The sequence below is a fragment of the Anser anser genome (assembly GCF_964211835.1).
Source record: "Anser anser genome assembly, chromosome: 7".
Lineage (NCBI taxonomy): Eukaryota > Metazoa > Chordata > Aves > Anseriformes > Anatidae > Anser > Anser anser.
In genome coordinates, this window is record NC_139727.1 from 21,000,434 (window position 1) to 21,017,604 (window position 17,171).

The window sequence follows — 17,171 nt, forward strand, 5'->3', positions numbered from 1 at the left end:
CTTAAAAATCAAATTCTTAAATGAGAGAGACCTTCCCAAGAGGTACCAGGATCCGCTGGTAGGCCACTCAAAGAAGCCTGCTGTACCTTTCCGATAGCGGTGTCTGAAGTGAGTGTATTTAAGTGATGTAGGAGGAAATGAACGCATTCTTCGCCTAGCTGGAATGCATAACAAAGTCACAATGATCACAGGCAGTAATTATTAACATGCAACCGACTGGAATGGAAAACCTTCACTTCAGACTGCTGCACACAAGAGGAAATAGAAAAACCAGATAAGTTTGGTGAAGACAACTTCTGTGATAGGAACGTGAGATTTGCATTACGATACACGAACGTGAAGTCGTTCTACTTTTGAGCCTCTCTGAAATCACCTTCTGTTTTTAGGGAGAAAAGTAGTTTTGCCCACAAGTCTCCCGAGGTCTCCGTTTAGCTTATTTTACATCACCAGGAGACACGCGTCAGTGAAACCCCACCGTTACTTCACACCCTGCGAATGGCACGCTTTTCCTTTTTTAGATAAAACGCACACGCTTCCCCGCAAAGAGGGGAACTTGCAGAGTGGGCACCAGCGAGATTACACAACAAGGGTCAAACCCCTCTCCCTCCGGAGTTTGCTCTTGTCTTTTAACCCCGCGTGTGCAGGTGAAACCCCTTCCCTGACACCAACCCAGCGCAGTCTGCTTGCCGCCCCGTGCCACAGAGCAGCAAGCCGTACCCCAAAGAGGGAGCACGCAACGGGAGGGCACGAAGCACTATCTGGGAAGAAACGCGAGCTGAGAAACCTCTCTGCGGAGGCTCCCAGCCGGGGCAGGGCCCTGGGGCTTGGCCGAGCCCTGCGGCACCTGCCCAGCTGCAGCCGAGCGGAGCGCGGCGAGGCGGAGCGCAGCCCGGGCACAGCCGCCAGCCCCCTTCCCCTTCCCCTTCCCGTCCCGGCCGCGCCAGGCGGGACCCCCCGGCCCCGCCACCCCCCCGCCGCGACACCTACCGGGGGCCGTCATGGTGCGGGCCGCCGGGGAAGGGGCCGCTCCCGGTGCCCCGGCGCCGCTCCCGGTGCCCTGGCTCCGCCGGCGGGCGGCAGCGCTCGGGGCCGTCCCTGCCGCGGCCGCTTCCTCGGCCCGGCCGGCGGCTGCCTCCTGCCCGCCCCGCCCCGCCGGCGCCGCCCCGGCCCCGGCCCCGGCCAGGGCTTTCAGGGCCAGGTGCCGCCGGGCCCCGGTTTGCAGAGTCCTGCGTGTCTTCTCCGGGATGCGCTCGGAGCGAGCGCTGCTTGCCGCTCCTCTGGCTCTGCGGGGACAGCGCTGCCGGAGGGCTGGGAGGGGAGAGAGAGTGGAAAGAGCAGGTGAAAGGGGAGCGGTACCGGCAAGGGGACGGTCAGGGAGAGTGGAAAACACGAGGAGAAAGCACAGAAGACAAGCGGTGAGCACAGCTTGGTGCCCGAACTCAGATTTACTCCATTCCACGTGGCTACGCTCATGTCTCAGCACAGAGAAAATCAGCTGCAGAAAGGCTCTGCTGGAGTTCAGAGCACAGGGCTCAGTGCAGTTTGTGCCCCATGACAAACCAACAGGGTCTGCCCCAATGATTACTTCAGACTACTCCCTTGCAAACTCAGAAAAAAAGCCACCTGCACAGCTTGGCATCCAGAAACACTTCTTTGCTGAGAACCGGTGAAGTCTCTCATCATTGCACGTTAGTGAGCAAAACCAGGTTCCCTTGCGATCTGGTTTCCCAGGGAAGAAAGTCACATCCAGGCAGGGCACGCGCTGCGTGTAGCTGAATGTCACGAACACTAACGCTACAGCACACCAGTCAGCTACCTGCACAGGGTAAGGACCCAAGCCTCTTTCCTACTAATCAACTCAATATTTAAAGTTAGATTAAACTCTCCTGCTACCTCCAAATCCTTCTTCAACCAAAGCCTAATATAAGCTTACACATAACTACATGCCACAGCCTGTCTTCCAAAAACTGGCAGTTTGCTCCTACAGTAAGTACAAGGATAAAATCCCTGATGATACAGCCTTATGAGAAACTTAGGCACACAGAAAAAAAACCACAGGACTTTCCCAAACAAATCTCAAAAATGTACAACAGAATAAAGAACAGCTGGGTGCTGTACAAATGTGCAACTACAGAATCTACTTCAGATTTACGTAAAGGACAAAAACTTATCAGTTGGAAACTAGATTCTCTATCCGAATTCTTTGAATATTATGGAATAATACTCTATACTAGAAAAGAGGTAAAAGTAAAATAGATGGATAAGCATGTATACCCATAATGATTGTTCCATGCTATTTCCCTTGTAAAGCTGTGCATCTTTAAACTCCCACTATAAAACATTAAAAGATTATCTCAAAATCATCTCTCTGATATTAGATTAGGATTTCAATATACTCTTTGGAATCAACTTTTAAATTCTTTCTCCCTTTGCTAGCCCTTCGTACGACACTGCCAGGCTTTAGAATCAGCTTCTTGCTCAATGAGAACCCATGGGACTTCTCCATATGTACCAGTGTCGCTTGGGGTGCTGAGTATTTTATTTAATCCATGCAAAGCTCACAGGAAACCTCTTTAGCCACTAAAGTAAAATTAATATGCCTCCCCAAAGGACTTTAGGTGAAGTAACTGTCAGTGCATTGTTTCAGCAACCTTTACAACAGCATCCACCTGAAAAAAAATCTGATGACAAATAGATGCTTTATACATTAAGAATCAAAAAATGCAGGTCTCACTTCAAGGTATGGAAGAATTTGTGGGTTGGGAAAAAGCAACAGAAATGCCTTATTGCTCTACTGGTGAAGAGCCTGGTCATCTCTCTGCATTCTCTGGGTCTCAGCCCTCATGCACAGTAGCATGCTATATCAAATTTCTCCTCCTCTATAAAGGAAAACAAATCTCAACTTTAATTCAGAGAAAACCTGAGCCCCGCTGAACTACTTTTTTTAGTTAGGAACCTGCATGATCTGCTTCTCCCACGCTGGAACAGCACTACCTCTTAACCCACCCTGCAACGTAAGAGCTGAGATGTCACCCTGGACTTACAGAGCACATCCGACAATTCACCACAGGATGTATGTTATTACCTCCAGTTCCCCTGTGGGTGACAAACCCCTGATCTCGATGCTTCTAATTCTGTGATTTCTGTCTTACCTACCACCACATTTCCACTACAGCACCGACTAAAGCTAGACTTGACAGGAAGACATATATCACTTGCTTTGTCTTTCCTAAAAGTCTGTCCCACAAAATCCACCATATGGAGGTCAAATCTTGTAGTTGATTGAATTGCTGGAGCTGTTGCTCAAACCCACAGTGCACTGATGTTAGAGGCAATTTCATTTGTGTGCTTGGTAGGGAAACAGGACAGGCTCAGCTGATGATTCTCATGGCAGACAGGTACACATCACTCCCTAACACCTGTAAAAAGGGAAAGCTCTTCTCTTGCCTCCCTTGTGTACTGGGAGATCTGATCTAATCCATCTGCTCTGAGATCCCATAAAGGCAATAGAAAGAAATTTTTGTCTATAAAAAGTTACACCTAATCTTTCAGTACTGTCCAAATTCTTAGTTTTTCAGCCTCACTTTACCATATTAATGACTTCATGCAAAGTAGAATTCAAACTCATGGACATCCTGGAGACTTGACCAATAAGAGGCAAAAGCTGCTTCACACTCTAGTATATTAGGCTGGCCTAAGTGAAAAACTTACACAGCTTGTAATTTATTAAGAAGTAAGGAAAGAGAGGTAGCCTCTCATGTTCCCTTGCCCATAGTTGACTGTACAAATCGTAACTTTTTTTCCTTCAGTTTTGAGCAGCATTTGAACACAGTTACATTTGCAGCATTTTTCTCAGCAGCCCTGTGCAAAGAAGAGGACTAGATTGCTCTTTTCAGAGTCATTACTTCTGCAAACCTACACAAATAGCACAGCAACTTTACTATATACTTTTTAAAAATAAGGAGGAAAGTATTCACTAAGTGTTTGAAGACCCATGCCATCTCTCTTCACTGTTTCTTTGCCACAAAAAAAAAATGGGAATAGCAGACAACTCTCACAGGAACGTTCTCTTCTGAGTTGATGGAACGCTCTCTCTGCAATCTAATGAAAGATACACCAGCCAACAGGAAGGTCTGACAAAAGCTATGAGAAATAGGAGAGGGAAACCAAGGAATTTGCATGCAGTTACATAAATCAGTTGAATTTGTTTGCTTTTAAGATCCCAGAACCTCTCACTACTATCTTGGGGAATACAGAACAAGATAGAAGCTTTCCTTGCAGGGCAGTGCCATACCAGGTTACGTGGAAAGTTGCAGGTACCACACAGGGGAACACCTCCAAAGAAAAGAAAAAAAAGCAGTCACAGCACACCTGTGAACAGACCTAACTGTCAAAGGTCTGGCAGGACAGGGTGATGCTTACTAACCACATGAGAAGCAATGGAAATACACCAATGAAACAAGCATATAGTAAACACAGCCAGGACTTTCCCTGACTCCTCACAGCAAAATTGCTGAAGATAACAAAACTTAAACTAAGGACACTTTACTAGCAATGGCTGTGCCTCTTCATTTCTAACACAAACAAGCACAAAACTTGTGCTGAGTTTCACAGGTGAAGCTTCTGGCTGCATCTTACAGTCCCAAATAAGCAGGAACTGCAAAAACTGAGAGGAAAAAGTGGATCCTGGAAAGTTTCCTTTCTGCAACATAAACCTGAGCAACCCATAGAAGGGCATACCATAATGGGAGTGACTGAAAACAAAGTGCACTTACTGAATAAGCCCTCAGCTGAATAGCATTCCTCTATACTATGCATAATAGCACCTTAACAGGATGGGAGAGGCTTATAGCACAGCCCACCACTACATAAGGTGTTTTTTCCTCCCTAACACTACAAGAATAGCGACTTCCAGAGCCACTAATTTAAAGCCACAGCACTATACAGCAGCTGAATTAAATTTCTTCTTTATCAGGGCCCCAAACACGCAAGCGGGCCACCGTTGTCCTGACCAGCCTCACCTGTGACATCCACCCCGCCCCTTTCCCATAAGCCCAGGAGCTCCACTTAAGCTCTCCCCTGGCCCTTTGGTACTTGCTGAGGCTGTTTCTGTGGGTGTATCTGCTGTGAGCTTTATCCCCAACTTTATCTCTTGGTTATCGCTCAAACCTCTGCTGCAGGTTTCCCTAGCGTTACAGTCCTCTTAGACACACGGCGTTACTTTTACTCTCCTGCCTGGGGGCTGCCCCCTGCCGGCGGGCGAGCGTGCGAGGCCGGCCCCCTTTCCCCCCCCCTCCCCACACGCACACACAAGATGGCGGCGGGGCTCCTTCCCGCCCCCCTCCCCGCCCGCCGCCCTCCTTCCTGCCGCTACGCGGTGACGGCGCTGCGCGCGCAGGCGGCACGTGGCGGCGCAGCATGGCGGCGCGGCGCGCGGTGCCCAGCGACCTCTTCCCGCTGGTGCTCGGCTTCCTGCGCGAGCACCGCTTCGAGGCGGCCGCGCGCGCCTTCGCCAGGGAGGTGGAGGCGGTGAGTGGGGGGCGGGGGGCGGGGGGGGGGGGGAGGATGAAAAGGGGGGGGGGCTGGCGGCCCCGTGAGCGGGGCTGAGCCCTCTCCGTGTGTGTGTGTCCCCGCAGAAGGAGCAGGACCCCAACCACGCCTCGCTACTGGACATCTTCAGCTACTGGCTGCAGTGAGTGGGGCGCGGTGAGGGGTGGGGGGGCGCCGCCCGGTCCTGTGAGGGATGGGGGCTGCTGGGCGGGGGGGGGGGGGCTCGGGGCCGCTGGGAGCGCTGCCTTTCGCCTTCCCGCAGGTCCCCCGCGGCCAAGAAAAGGAAACTCGTCCCCAACGGAGCCCAGGCGAAGGGGAGGCCTTCCTCCAGCAGCGAGGAGAGCTCCAGCGAGGAGGATGAGGCGCCCCCGGCCAAGAAGCCAGGTGAGGTTTGTGGAAGGCGCTGGGGCCGGCCGTGGGTCTGTCTGAAACCTGCTCTTGGCCTGCACGTACCCCTCAGTTCTGTGCCTCACGAAGTCGTTCAGGGTCCTTACCAAGGACTGGGTTTGCATCCTGATCTCGTTTCTGGCAAATTTCTTGCATGTGTTTCCCACTTACATTTGTGGTATATGTTCATCCTAGGTAAGTGTGAGCTCCTTATCCACGTGTAAGTCAATTAGAACCTTAATATGCCATCACACTGGTTCTTTTTGTTTGTCTGTGCTTCTTATATGTATATATATGCAGAAATTGTACAGGGCCAATTAATGTTCTCCCAGTTTGTGGGGATCCTTTTTACATGGGGTGTTCTTTTTCTGATAGATGTTTGCATTTAAAGGTGTGACTAAGACTGAATGAATCTAGCACTGCTTTTATTTTCTTGCCTACCTGTTTTGGAGTCTCTTGCTGTACGCTGCTTGACAAACAAAAATTGAAGATCAGTGTTACGGAGTTCAGGCATCATCTACTGAACTCAGTATATTCTTTTGACCTGATGTGCAGGATGTGTGTGTGTGAAAGTTGTGAATTAGCTTACCAATTGGTGTGCTGTCCTTTATTTTCAGCTAATGCAACAGCTGTAACCAAGGCAAAAGCAGTTCCTCCAGCCAAGAAGGCAGAAAGCAGCAGCGAGGACTCCAGTGATGATTCAGACTCAGAGGAGGAGGAGAAGCCAGCAAAGGTCAGCTTCTAGCTGCTTTAATGTGTACTTGATAATGATCAATAATAGAAAACTTGACCAGCAAAATTTTCTCTGAAATGGAGCTCACTTTTCCTGTTCTGTGAAGGGCCTAGACTGCTGCAGATGCAACATAGTAAGATGTTTTTATTTTTCCAGAGGAAGGTTTTTAAAATCGTGAGAACGAGTTAGGCTTCTTTGTGTACATTTATAAAAAGAGAATCTTCCTTTTTCTTGCTGCAGTTATGGTTTTGAGAAGTGGGGGCAGGAAAAACGGTGTCATACTTCAGGAGACAAAACAGGGTTACTTAGTCAGTGTTTTCAGTCTTCAAACTAATCATATCCCCAGAGGGGAAGAACACAGCGCTAACCTCAGATCTCCCTCATTTTGAGGAGGCAGAACTAGAGACTGGAGAGCAAAGGAAGCCTCCCATGGACTTCTGGGAGGCTTCCCAGAGCAAAGCCATTATCCAGAGATTTTTTTCAAACACTAACCATTAGGCAGTGAGATTTCCAGCTGTTTGAACTTCCTATACATGTCCCATTTATTAGCCGGTTATTCTTTGCTCTGCTACAAAGGTTAATCAGTTTTCTTCCTTTTCTTTAGAAAGGTGCAAAACCTGCAGCAAAACCTGCAGCAAAACCTGCAGCAAAACCAACTGTAACCAAAACCCAGCCTCAGAAGAAAGCAGAGAGCTCCAGCTCTGACTCGAGCAGCTCAGAAGAAGAAGCAGCAGCACCAAAAAAAGAGCCACTAAAAAAAGAGCCACCAAAACCAGCAACACCTAAAGCAGGTACCTCCTTAGTTACATATAGTGAGTCTGAGCGCACAAAAAAAGCACGGGAAGGAGTGATGGAGGTTATACCTACATGCTAAGACATGTGTTAACATAGTCTGAAAATCTATTGTCCTAGCCGTTTGCACTCCAGCACAGTCTGCTTCCAACGTGGGTCAGGTGTAGAGGTGATTGCAAATAAAACATCAGGTCACAAATGCTGTATTTTTTGCCATAAGTAGCTGCAATCAGCAACCGTAACTGCTAATGCTGTGCTTTTATCTCAGTGTCTTCACATAAAGAGCAGAGCTGAAGAAAGTTTAAAGCAGTATTTAGTCTGTGTTCCTGGAACTTCTAATCGTCTAAAATGGATGTCTTTCTGTAAACTATCTCTAAGCTTACAGAAGGGTAAAGCAAAAGCTTCACAGTACAGCCTTAATTGTTCCTTATTGACTTTTCTTGTGTTTTTCTATCTACGATGCTTTATACTGAATGCAATTACTCCTCATCTCCCAGAACTTTTTCTAGTATCCCTTTTTATTTTTCTCAAAAGGAAGTAAAGCTGCTCAGGCAACCACCAAGGTGGTCAATGGAAAAGCACCAAGCAGCAGCAGTAGCAGCAGTAGTGAAGATTCTGATGAGGAAAAAGCTGCACCGAAGAAGGTAAATTAAACTGTCAAAGACTTAATGAAGACTGTAGAAATGTAGTAATACTGGGTATATCTTTGTTTTTCTGGAACTGAAATGAATAGAGTAGGGCAGAGAGTGCATAGATGCTGAGTGCAGCATTTATGGCTCTTACACAGCTTTTTTTTCTTTCTGCAGTGGAATTGTGTTCTCTCTATGCCCTGGCTTTCCTCTGCTACTTTCTACAGGAAGACATCTCCTTATATCTTATCCATATCGTAGTCTCCATTATATGTTCACTTTTGCATGAATCCTTTGTGCTTAGCTACCTGTAACTTCGGGTTTTCTACTAGAGAATGTTCTAAAATATTTTCTGCAACTCTATGTCCAAGATTTTCTGTAATACGATTTTTTAATGTATATTTCTTCCTGTGATAAGGCTGTTCCCAAGAAACCTCAGCCCAAACCTGTAGCCACTCAGGCATGTCCAGGAAAAACCAAACCTGCCCCTGCCAAGGAAAGTTCCAGTAGTGAAGACTCTTCTGACAGCTCAGATGGTGAAAAGCCACCTGCAAAAAAAAAGCCAAAGTCTGGTAAGCGCTTAACACCATTACTGCTGCGTGGGAGGATACTTCCCGCAGGACAGCAGGACTACCAGCTGCCAGCCACAGGCAAATCTTGCTGCCCACAAGCCTCTAAGCAGTGGTAGTATCATAAAGCAGAAAGAGTAGGTTTTTCATGCGTGCTGTTTAAAACTCAGACCCATCCTCTGTAAGGGACAGGGAATGGGAGAGATTCTGATGCTTCTTGCTTTACTGCATATTTTCGGTCTGGATAGTCTTGGACCACCTTGCAGGTTTCCTATCTGCAAGGATTTGGGTGGTGATTTGTCTGTGGTTTGGTTATTCTGTAACAGCAGCACTTGAAGCCATTTTTATTTTTCCCTGAAGTATCCAGGGCTGTTAGGTTGTAGTCCAGCTGATGGCCTAAATGGGCTTATGTCCAATCTAATACAGCCCTTTTAGGATTTCAGTAGAGAGCTGATTGGAGTGAAGGGTCAAGCACCGAAACTCAAGTCTGGTGCTCTAACCAGAGGACTTGAGAAAGTAGTAAATGAAAACTAGCAACAATTGAAATCTGTATTTTTTCTGAAAGGTTGGTAATGCAAGCTCTCTTTCTTCCAGAAGAGAAGAAAACTTCCTCAGAGAAAGTAGGGTCAGCTGCAACCCTAAGAGGGGAATTAACAGTACTTTTAATGTACTAACAGTACATTAACACTTCTACTTCACAGTAGAAGTGGTGTGCAGCATTGGAGAGGGTGTAACCTTTCAAATTATAAGCTAATATCTATAATCAAAGATCTGGAAGAGGAGTAGATGGAACCAAATAGCAGAAGTGCTTTATTCTAACTATAACAACTGAACGTGCTGCTTGTATTACCGTACAGGCATCTGAATGCTGTCTCTCTCTAGGTCAGTACAGTGCTGTACCACCTCCTCAAGCTGCGCAGACAAAGAAAGGCCTTGCCAAGGCTCCAGTGAAGAAGGCTGACAGCAGTGACTCCTCAGACAGTAGCGATGAGGCAGAGCAGGTGCCCCCAAAGGGAGGAACAGGTATGCTGTGAGGAGCGGAGACTGCAAAGGGAAGTATTGCGTGATGCAGTCAGTGCTCTTTCAGTCTCTTGGCTTCCTTGAAAAAGCCATATGATGGATCTATGTTGCTATTTGTTTCTCTGAAAGATTGGGTAATTTGAAGCTGTCCCACACACAACTGTGTGAGCTCTGGATATGAGCTGTGCGGATTGGGTTATTTACACACGTTGGTTTGAAAAGTCATTGGGGTCTGGTTTAGCCAGAATGAGCCAGGTCCATTACTGCAGCTGGCCAGGTCCTTGCTTGGCTTCTGATATGCTATCTGAATGACTGGTGTACTGAATAGGGAGCTTTCTGGAAAGGTTTGGACTTTGGGTCAAAGGTTTGGTGTGGATGTGGCCTATTAATATTAGACTTGCTCTTGCAGGCAAAGCAGCAGTGGCTAAAACAACCCCTGGCCCCCAAAACAAAGCTGTGACTACCAAGAAGGAGGAATCCAGTTCAGACAGTGATTCAGGTAATTCAACAAATAGTTTTGCTTTCTGCTAATGTTTGCATTGGCCAAGTTGGTGTGCAGTGGTGTATCTGGAAAGATCTGTAGCATGTGAGCTTGAACGCTTTGCAGTCCCCATAGATAACAAGGTCTGAAATTGAAAAACAGCCTGCATCACAGAGTGGAGCTTGACTGTGAGGCACCAGCTAAGACCACCTTGTTAGCTTGAGAAGGTGGGAACATGGTGTTTAATAAGTTTATCCAGAAAGGTTTGTGGTTACTTTTTGAGGATCCATATCTTAAGCTTTTTCACTTTGTTATCCCATTATGGACTTTGGGGGAAGTTTTGGAAGTTAAAAAATACTATCACAATACCAACTTCAAAACAGACTCAAAAGATTCCTTCTAGTGTTGCCCTAGAAATAAGGGACAGCATGCTTTGTGTTTTCTGTTGATCAGGTTTAGGGTTTGCAACACTGTATTTCACACATGGGCTCCCTATGCAATACACTTTTCCCCCCATGTTTAGGGGTCTCCTGATTCTTGTATCTCAAAATCTGTAATGCCACAGCAGGGGCTGTGGTTGATAGCAGCCTGTCTATCTGCTGGCAGTAGACTGTATGGCCTTTTAACAAGTAGCAGGAATTCTGTGTGTTCTCTGGTTTTGTTGTCTAGTTTTTTCAGAAGTTAACAGTGATTTGTTTACTGTTGTGAAGAAGGTGTTCAGAAATGTTGGAATAGATCAGGTGTAGTGTTCCAGATTGCTGTGAAAAAAGTATTTGTATGCAGAAATTTCCAGTCCCTTGGAATACTAAGCACATCTGACATAGGAGATAGAAAGCTGAGAAGAGATACTGATCTGTTGCCTCCTCACTGTATCCTCCCTTTTGACAATTGTATCTTCAGATTTCTTGCCTGTTCTCTGATCTTTAGCACTTTTCTCTGTTTCTTCTCCCTGAGCTGGTTTTTGGTGATACCTGTACTTTTCCAGTTCCTAATTCCATACCTGTTCTCTTATGTTATTCTCCAAATATTTGCTGCTTACTGCATGCATTAATGAAGAACTTAAACTTCTCCTTATTTCCACTTCTCCCAACAAAGAAAGGCAAATGCTGTTCCCAGCCCATTCATCAAATACTGCTTATTGCCAGTTATCTAGTGGCTACAACCAGTTTTGCTTTTTATTTTCCCATGAGTTATGCACATCATTGCTCAAATAACTTGCACCATAAGATTATTAACTGCAGGAATGTCCTTTTGTTTAGATTCTAGCTCTGAAGATGAGAAGAAGGTAGTAAGTAAGCCCCCAGCTAAACAACCTCTGGTAAAGAATGCTTCCAAACCAGCAAAAGCAGCTGTCAAGCCTGGACAGGCAAAGAAGGACTCCAGCTCCTCCTCAGAGAGCTCAGGTATTGGGATAGGAGGAAAAGAATTACTGCCTGCATGTTGTACTTTCCTAAATCTCTGTTTCTATCCTGTATATGAGGCTGCAGTTGGACAGGGAATACCCATTGCAGTGTTGTTTTGAGCAGCTAGAGAAGAGCAGTGTATCGGCATTGAATTTGTTACCTTCATGTTGAATAGGGCTGAGTCTTGAATTTTGATTCCCGTTCTAGATTCCGATAGCTCTCACAAGAAGACCCCTGTGAAGCCCGCAACTAAAGCAGCAACGCCTGCAGCAAAGAAGCCACAACCTACTGCAAAGAAAGCGCAAAGTAGCTCTGATTCAGATAGCAGCTCCAGCAGCTCTGAGGATGAGAAAAAGAAGAAAGCCCCTCCAGCTAAATCTGCTGTCAAAGCGAGTAAGCCAGTGTCCAAACCTACCCCAGCACCCAAAGCAAGCAGTTCTGACTCTGAGAGCTCAAGCAGTGAGGAGGAAAAGAAGACAGCAGTGAAACCAGCCAGCAAATCTCCAGGGGCAGCAAAAGCAACTGTAGGAAAGAAGACGGCTGCTTCTAGCAGTAGTAGCAGCTCATCTGATAGTTCCAGTGAAGAGGATGAGAAACCCAAAAAGGCAGGGAAAGGGGCACCGAACAGTTCTCAGACCACTGCCTCCACAGAAAAAGCAAAAGGATCCACATCAACAGCAAACAACGCGAAGTCTAAGCCAGCAGATGACAGCAGTAGCAGCAGTGAAAGCAGCTCTGAAGAGGAGAAAGGAAAAGCAAATGGAGGTATTATAGTCTGGGAACTGGGTCTGTTGGTCAGTGTGTTACTGAGCTAAACATCAATGGGAGCCAATCTTAAACAGTGTTGTCTGCTTTGTGTATCCTATTATAACTGCTAGTGCAGTACAGAGGGGGAAGGACCAGTTTTTATGTTGTTCCTTGTCTGTATCTCATATCTGCTGGCAATGGAACTTGTGCTAACATGGAGCACGCTTCTGGACAGTTGTTGCTGGTTGCCATCTGTGCATGCAGAGGATTGTTAGTGACAGCAAGGCAGACTACTGGAGGGCCCTTGTCTGTGCTGTGAATGGGGCACCACACGTGTCCCAGTGCACAATCTTTATCCATTCAGGAGGGAAACCACTTTGAATGCAGTAGAGGTGTGCTTGAGTATATATATGACGACTCCAAGAACTGGCAAATTTTAACTGACAACTTTCTTGAGTTCACTAAGTCATTAATATAAAGGTAATTATTCATTAGGATAAGATGGCAAAATCCTTGCTGCCCCAGGATAGCTGTTGGTGTTTGTTTTCTTGGTGGGATACTGCAGGGACTGACTCACATGTCTCAGCACTGCATTTTGGGGGGGTGATGCTATTACCTTTCCCAACGCTGCAGTTACTCCCTTTTGAAGTTTTACTGCTCTACATCTAACAGGCATGATCAGGAAGAAACAGAAGAGGGAAGATGTTCAGGAGTCAGAGACACCAGACAGTAAAAAGGCAAAGATCAAAACCAAAACACCACACACAGTTCCTAAGGTGAAACGGGTGAGTGAGGGCAGACTGCTGACTGGTAGGAGAGGCGTCTTTGCCTACTGAACCAATAGTGTGTTTTTTTTTTGTGGGATTTTTTCTTTTGGGTGGAGCCCACAGAAATTATTTATATTTTTGTCCCTTCCTCAAGCACTTGAATCTTGTCTGGAGAAGCCTAGGTTAATGCACATATGTGCATAATGTTATTCTGGCAAAGGTTGATTGGATGTGCTTGTCCCTGTGCTGCTTGATCTGAAGAACAGAAAGGATTATGAACCTGAGAAATGGTTAAGGATTGAGGTGACCTGTACAGGGCTCCATATTTGCAGGGCAAGGAGGGAAGGAGGCTGTCACCAAGGGAATAGCACATGCACTTATGCACTTACTGTATCTCATTTTCTTTAACAGCCAGCTTCTCCTTTTCGACGTGTAAGAGAAGAAGAAATTGAGGTGGATGTCCGCGTTGCTGATAACTCATTTGATGCAAAGGTATGGCCGGGTAGTTCTCAGAGTGCTAACACTTGACCTCTGCAAATATAGGTCACCAGAGTAGCCTTGGTGTGCTTGTGGGCAGTCCTCTGGTGGGAACTTTTTCCACCAGGAGGTGCTGTTAGGAAGTGCATGAGCACTGTCAGGAGGTGCATAGGAGTGGTGTCAGCTCTAGTGATCCTGTACTGGCACTTTCTGGGCAGGATGACATGCAAAGCATTGCCTTTACTGTCATGAGTATTGACACGAATTTCTTCTTCTCCCCCTTCATCTCACAGAAAGGAGCAGCTGGTGACTGGGGAGAAAAGGCTAACAATATCCTGAAATTCACTAAGGGCAAATCTTTTCGTCATGAGAAGACTAAGAAAAAACGAGGCAGCTACTGTGGAGGCACTATATCGACCCAAGTCAATTCAGTCAAGTTTGAAAGTGACTGAGAACGTTTGGGTATTTGTAAACCGTTGGCTCACCAGAATCACTTGGATGGGCATGTGGATATTATGGACATCAACGAGCCGTCCTGGAATGCCACCTTCCACAGCCCCTTGCGGAGCAGGAAGTTCCAGTATGGGGATATGGGAGAGTGGTCGGACGTTTCCCCCCTTTATTTCTAATTCTGTTTTAGGCCCCTAATATGGAACCATCATTGAGCTGGTGTTATTGGATGCCACTAGGGTGACTTCCAAGTTTTAATTTTTTTATAGTCTAATTTTATAAGGCTGACAGTGATTTTTTTTCCTTCCAATTTCCTGTCCATCTAAGTAAAGAAAGAATTTATTTCCCTGTAACTTAACCTGTTTCTTTTTTGGGTAGTTTTAATCAGATGTGAAATTGCAAGCACTGGAAAACTTGTTACAGTAAGAATAACTCATTTGAACACTCTGGCTGTAATCCCCATTCCCATCTGACATTTCAAATTTATAGATGCAGTGTGGCAGGATTTCGCTTCTGTTTCCTTCTCCTACAGTTTCACACTGCAACAAATTCTTACCTTCCTCTTCCCTCCATTCCTATTGAGGCTACTAACTAGAGCAGTTAAAGGAGCAGAGTATAGACACACCTGAGTAGCTGAGGAATCACATGGCTTGGAGTTACAAGTTGGGTGCTATTGTCAAAAAGGCCAAGGTCTTTAGTACTGCCTTTGGTACTGCTTATGCTGGGAATGTAGCTGGGGGTTGAAGACAGCAAAAGGTAGGTTATATTTGAAGAAGTCTTTTGGTTTAGTGGGAGTTCTTAAGGAGACAGAAGAAACAAGGTCCTTCTTTTTTTAAACCCAGCTCTGCTTATTGCTGTGAGTTTCTTTTCTCTTGGAAGCTTTGACTGCGGTGTGGCACTACTCCGTGTTCTCTCTGAGCATATAATGTGCCAGCTTATGGTTACTCAGCAATGTGCTATACAGCTTGTTAGTGGATGAGATGAATGTAACTGATGCCTTAAATTTCTTTACTGGGTTGGATCACTTACTCTCTGAACTGTTTTTACCTGTTAAGTCCCTTTGAGGAATTAAAATGTCAGTTTCCTATAGCACTGTGGCAAATAAAGTTTATTGTCTTGAAGTGTTAGCTTCAAGCACTAATTCTGTATGGCAAATGAGATCTCAAGTTCAGTAACTTGCAGCCTAAACTGAGATTTCATGTGCAACTGTGATAATTTAAAGGCTTGCTGCTATTGAGAGGTCTTGCTTTCCCTCCAGTTTTATGACTGCCCTCTTTACTATTTCTAGTAAACTCACAGTTGGTTAAAAAAGTATATATATCCCCCAACTACGTTATTTTCGTAAAGTGAGTTAATTTAATTTTAGCTTATGGAGCAGTATGCTGAGCGCATAGCCAGGATAAATTGAACAGTGGTAAAGCATGTTTGGGAAAAGGGGTAGTGGGATGTGAGATCTCACCCCCATCTTGTGAAATTGCCAGCCACTAAGAGGTTATGTTGGGCCTTATTTCCGTGTTTCCATTCACTCCCAGAAGGGTGCCAGTAAGAAGAGCCCTGTTGTTAGAGGAAGACACATTTGTGTGCAAAGCAGTGGCTCATAATTGAGGGTTGGCTGAGAGTGATGAGACAACCCCATATGCAAACACCGCAACATGTTTCGATGAGCATTTTTCAGGACTTCCCCTCAAGCTTGCACAATCAGTCGGGTTGTTGGATTCTGGGCAGCAATGCAGAGGGACCCAGGAGACCCCGGTTATTACAGAGAGCTCAAAGTTAGAGGCCAAAGGAAGGTGGGAAGAGTACTCTTCTGCCTGTGCTGGGGTTTTGAACAAAATACAGTTTGTAATTTGTCATTTGTCCTCTTTTCTTTTCCAATCTTTTCCTTTGACAGTTACAAAGTTAACTTTTAAACAAAACTTATGTTTTGGGGGTATTTTATGTGTGAGCACAGAAGTGTCTCAAAAAATAAATATTGCTGCCTTTGTAATCTTGTGTGGATCTGACAGTTAAAGGTGTGGAATAGTGGGTGGGAAGAGGGGAGGGATGAATGCTGAGCTGCGTAGCTATGCTCTGTCTCAAAGCTGAATTGGTAAGTCTGACTACATCTGTCTACAACCAATTCTTGTCTCCTAAGTTTTACACTCACATGGATGTAACAAAAATGAAAGATGGCCTGTGCAAGTAGCTGTCACGTTGCTGCAAGAAATTTAGAGAAAACAGGAGTAGAAGGATATTTACTTATACCAAGACAAGCTCAGGCTTCTTGAGTCACTTCACACCAGCATAACTAGTCAGCTCTTCTGCAATATTGCTGCCAAAGTAGCGTTATGGTATCTGGCAATACAACATGGGTAGCAACAACCTGTGGGAGTAAGAAACAATAGGCACAACTCAAACTCTATATGTACCTGGTTAAAGATGCAATGTTCCCTTTGATCCTTTCCTGCTCTGTGACTATGTGTGCAGGGTAAGGAAACAACCCTAATAAGACCAGTGGAGGTCTTGAGCACTACAATGCTTGTTTTTCCATTGTGCTATACCTCTAGGGAAAAGCTGGGATGGACAGAAGTGCCAGGTTGATAGGGTGTCAGTCCATAATTAATGGCATCCATCAGTTAATCCCTCTGCCTTAGTGGAGCCGCAGCTCGCCACCTCGCCTGTGCTGTAGGAGAAGGCGTAACGCTGCTGCCCGAGGTCTCAGCAGCACATGCAGAAAGTGTCACCGGTCATGCTGAAAATAAGCACCAGCCTGACCGGGTGCTGGGAGGGGAAATGTGTTGTGAGACGTTCAAAGCTACGTGGTCTGTGACATGTCTGACGTTCCTAAGGAAGGACCGTGCCCTTCACAAGCTTTTCGCAGCTGCTAGGCAGGCTTAACCTACATCTCCCGTGAAGGAAATGCCTCTCGGGGTGCTTAGGGCCAGTTTCCGTGTGCCTCACCGGTGCAGTTTCAGCTTGGGCCGAGCTGCGGTTACTGCTGGAACTGGCCGACCAGGACGGCCCCTTCTGGTCGGCGCGGGTGCCCCGGCGCCCTGCCCTCGGCCCCCTCGTTCCTCGGCCCCTCCTGCCGCCCTGGCGGGGGGCTGCTGCTGCGGCCGCCTCGCCCCTCGTCCACCCGCAGGCCCGGGGGCAGCCTCCGCCGGGCGGGCCCGGCCCTGCTCCGCCC

At 46.5% G+C, this 17,171-nt stretch overlaps 2 protein-coding genes and 1 long non-coding RNA gene across 6 annotated transcripts in view; 1 reads left to right on the top strand and 2 right to left on the bottom strand.

Annotated features, from left to right (window-relative positions):
• The window catches only part of PIK3AP1 (phosphoinositide-3-kinase adaptor protein 1), a 51,154-nt gene extending 46,195 nt beyond the window's left edge, over positions 1 to 4,959 (bottom strand). The window contains exons 1-2 of one of the 3 annotated variants that reach the window (XM_083844930.1): positions 4,776 to 4,959; positions 988 to 1,308 (exon numbers count right to left, since the gene is read on the bottom strand). In XM_083844930.1, coding sequence (XP_083701056.1) covers positions 988 to 1,308; positions 4,776 to 4,818 — 364 coding nt within the window. In that variant the 5' untranslated portion in view covers positions 4,819 to 4,959. Of the gene's footprint in view, positions 1 to 987; positions 1,309 to 1,623; positions 1,655 to 4,775 lie in introns of those variants that run through there. The other 2 variants (XM_083844931.1, XM_083844933.1) reach the window with 2 other exon arrangements.
• Positions 4,960 to 5,308: 349 nt separating this feature from the next.
• On the top strand, positions 5,309 to 15,992 carry NOLC1 (nucleolar and coiled-body phosphoprotein 1). 2 transcript variants are annotated; one of them, XM_083844936.1, is made up of 14 exons: positions 5,309 to 5,529; positions 5,637 to 5,692; positions 5,813 to 5,934; positions 6,555 to 6,670; positions 7,275 to 7,461; positions 7,997 to 8,106; positions 8,510 to 8,663; positions 9,543 to 9,683; positions 10,090 to 10,179; positions 11,421 to 11,564; positions 11,772 to 12,329; positions 12,984 to 13,096; positions 13,490 to 13,570; positions 13,849 to 15,992. In XM_083844936.1, the coding sequence occupies exons 1-14, from the start codon at positions 5,419 to 5,421 to the stop codon at positions 14,005 to 14,007; spliced, it is 2,142 nt and encodes a 713-aa protein (XP_083701062.1). In that variant the 5' UTR covers positions 5,309 to 5,418; the 3' UTR covers positions 14,008 to 15,992. The 2 variants fall into 2 exon arrangements, with proteins under 2 accessions (XP_083701062.1, XP_083701063.1); XM_083844937.1 differs by lacking the exon at positions 12,984 to 13,096.
• On the bottom strand, positions 15,338 to 17,160 carry LOC310902835. The gene is made up of 2 exons (XR_014587033.1): positions 16,946 to 17,160; positions 15,338 to 16,367 (listed from the first exon to the last, which is right to left on the bottom strand). It is a non-coding gene; the product is annotated as an uncharacterized lncRNA (long non-coding RNA).
• Positions 17,161 to 17,171: the final 11 nt, after the last annotated feature.

Excerpts from the sequence above, each read along its gene's own strand:
- NOLC1 (XM_083844936.1), top strand. The coding sequence starts at position 5,419 with ATGGCGGCGCGGCGCGCGGTGCCCAGCGACCTCTTCCCGCTGGTGCTC. Across the intron at positions 6,671-7,274 it reads AGGAGGAGAAGCCAGCAAAG|AAAGGTGCAAAACCTGCAGC; the intron begins GTCAGCTTCTAG and ends CCTTTTCTTTAG. Across the intron at positions 8,107-8,509 it reads AAAAAGCTGCACCGAAGAAG|GCTGTTCCCAAGAAACCTCA; the intron begins GTAAATTAAACT and ends TCCTGTGATAAG.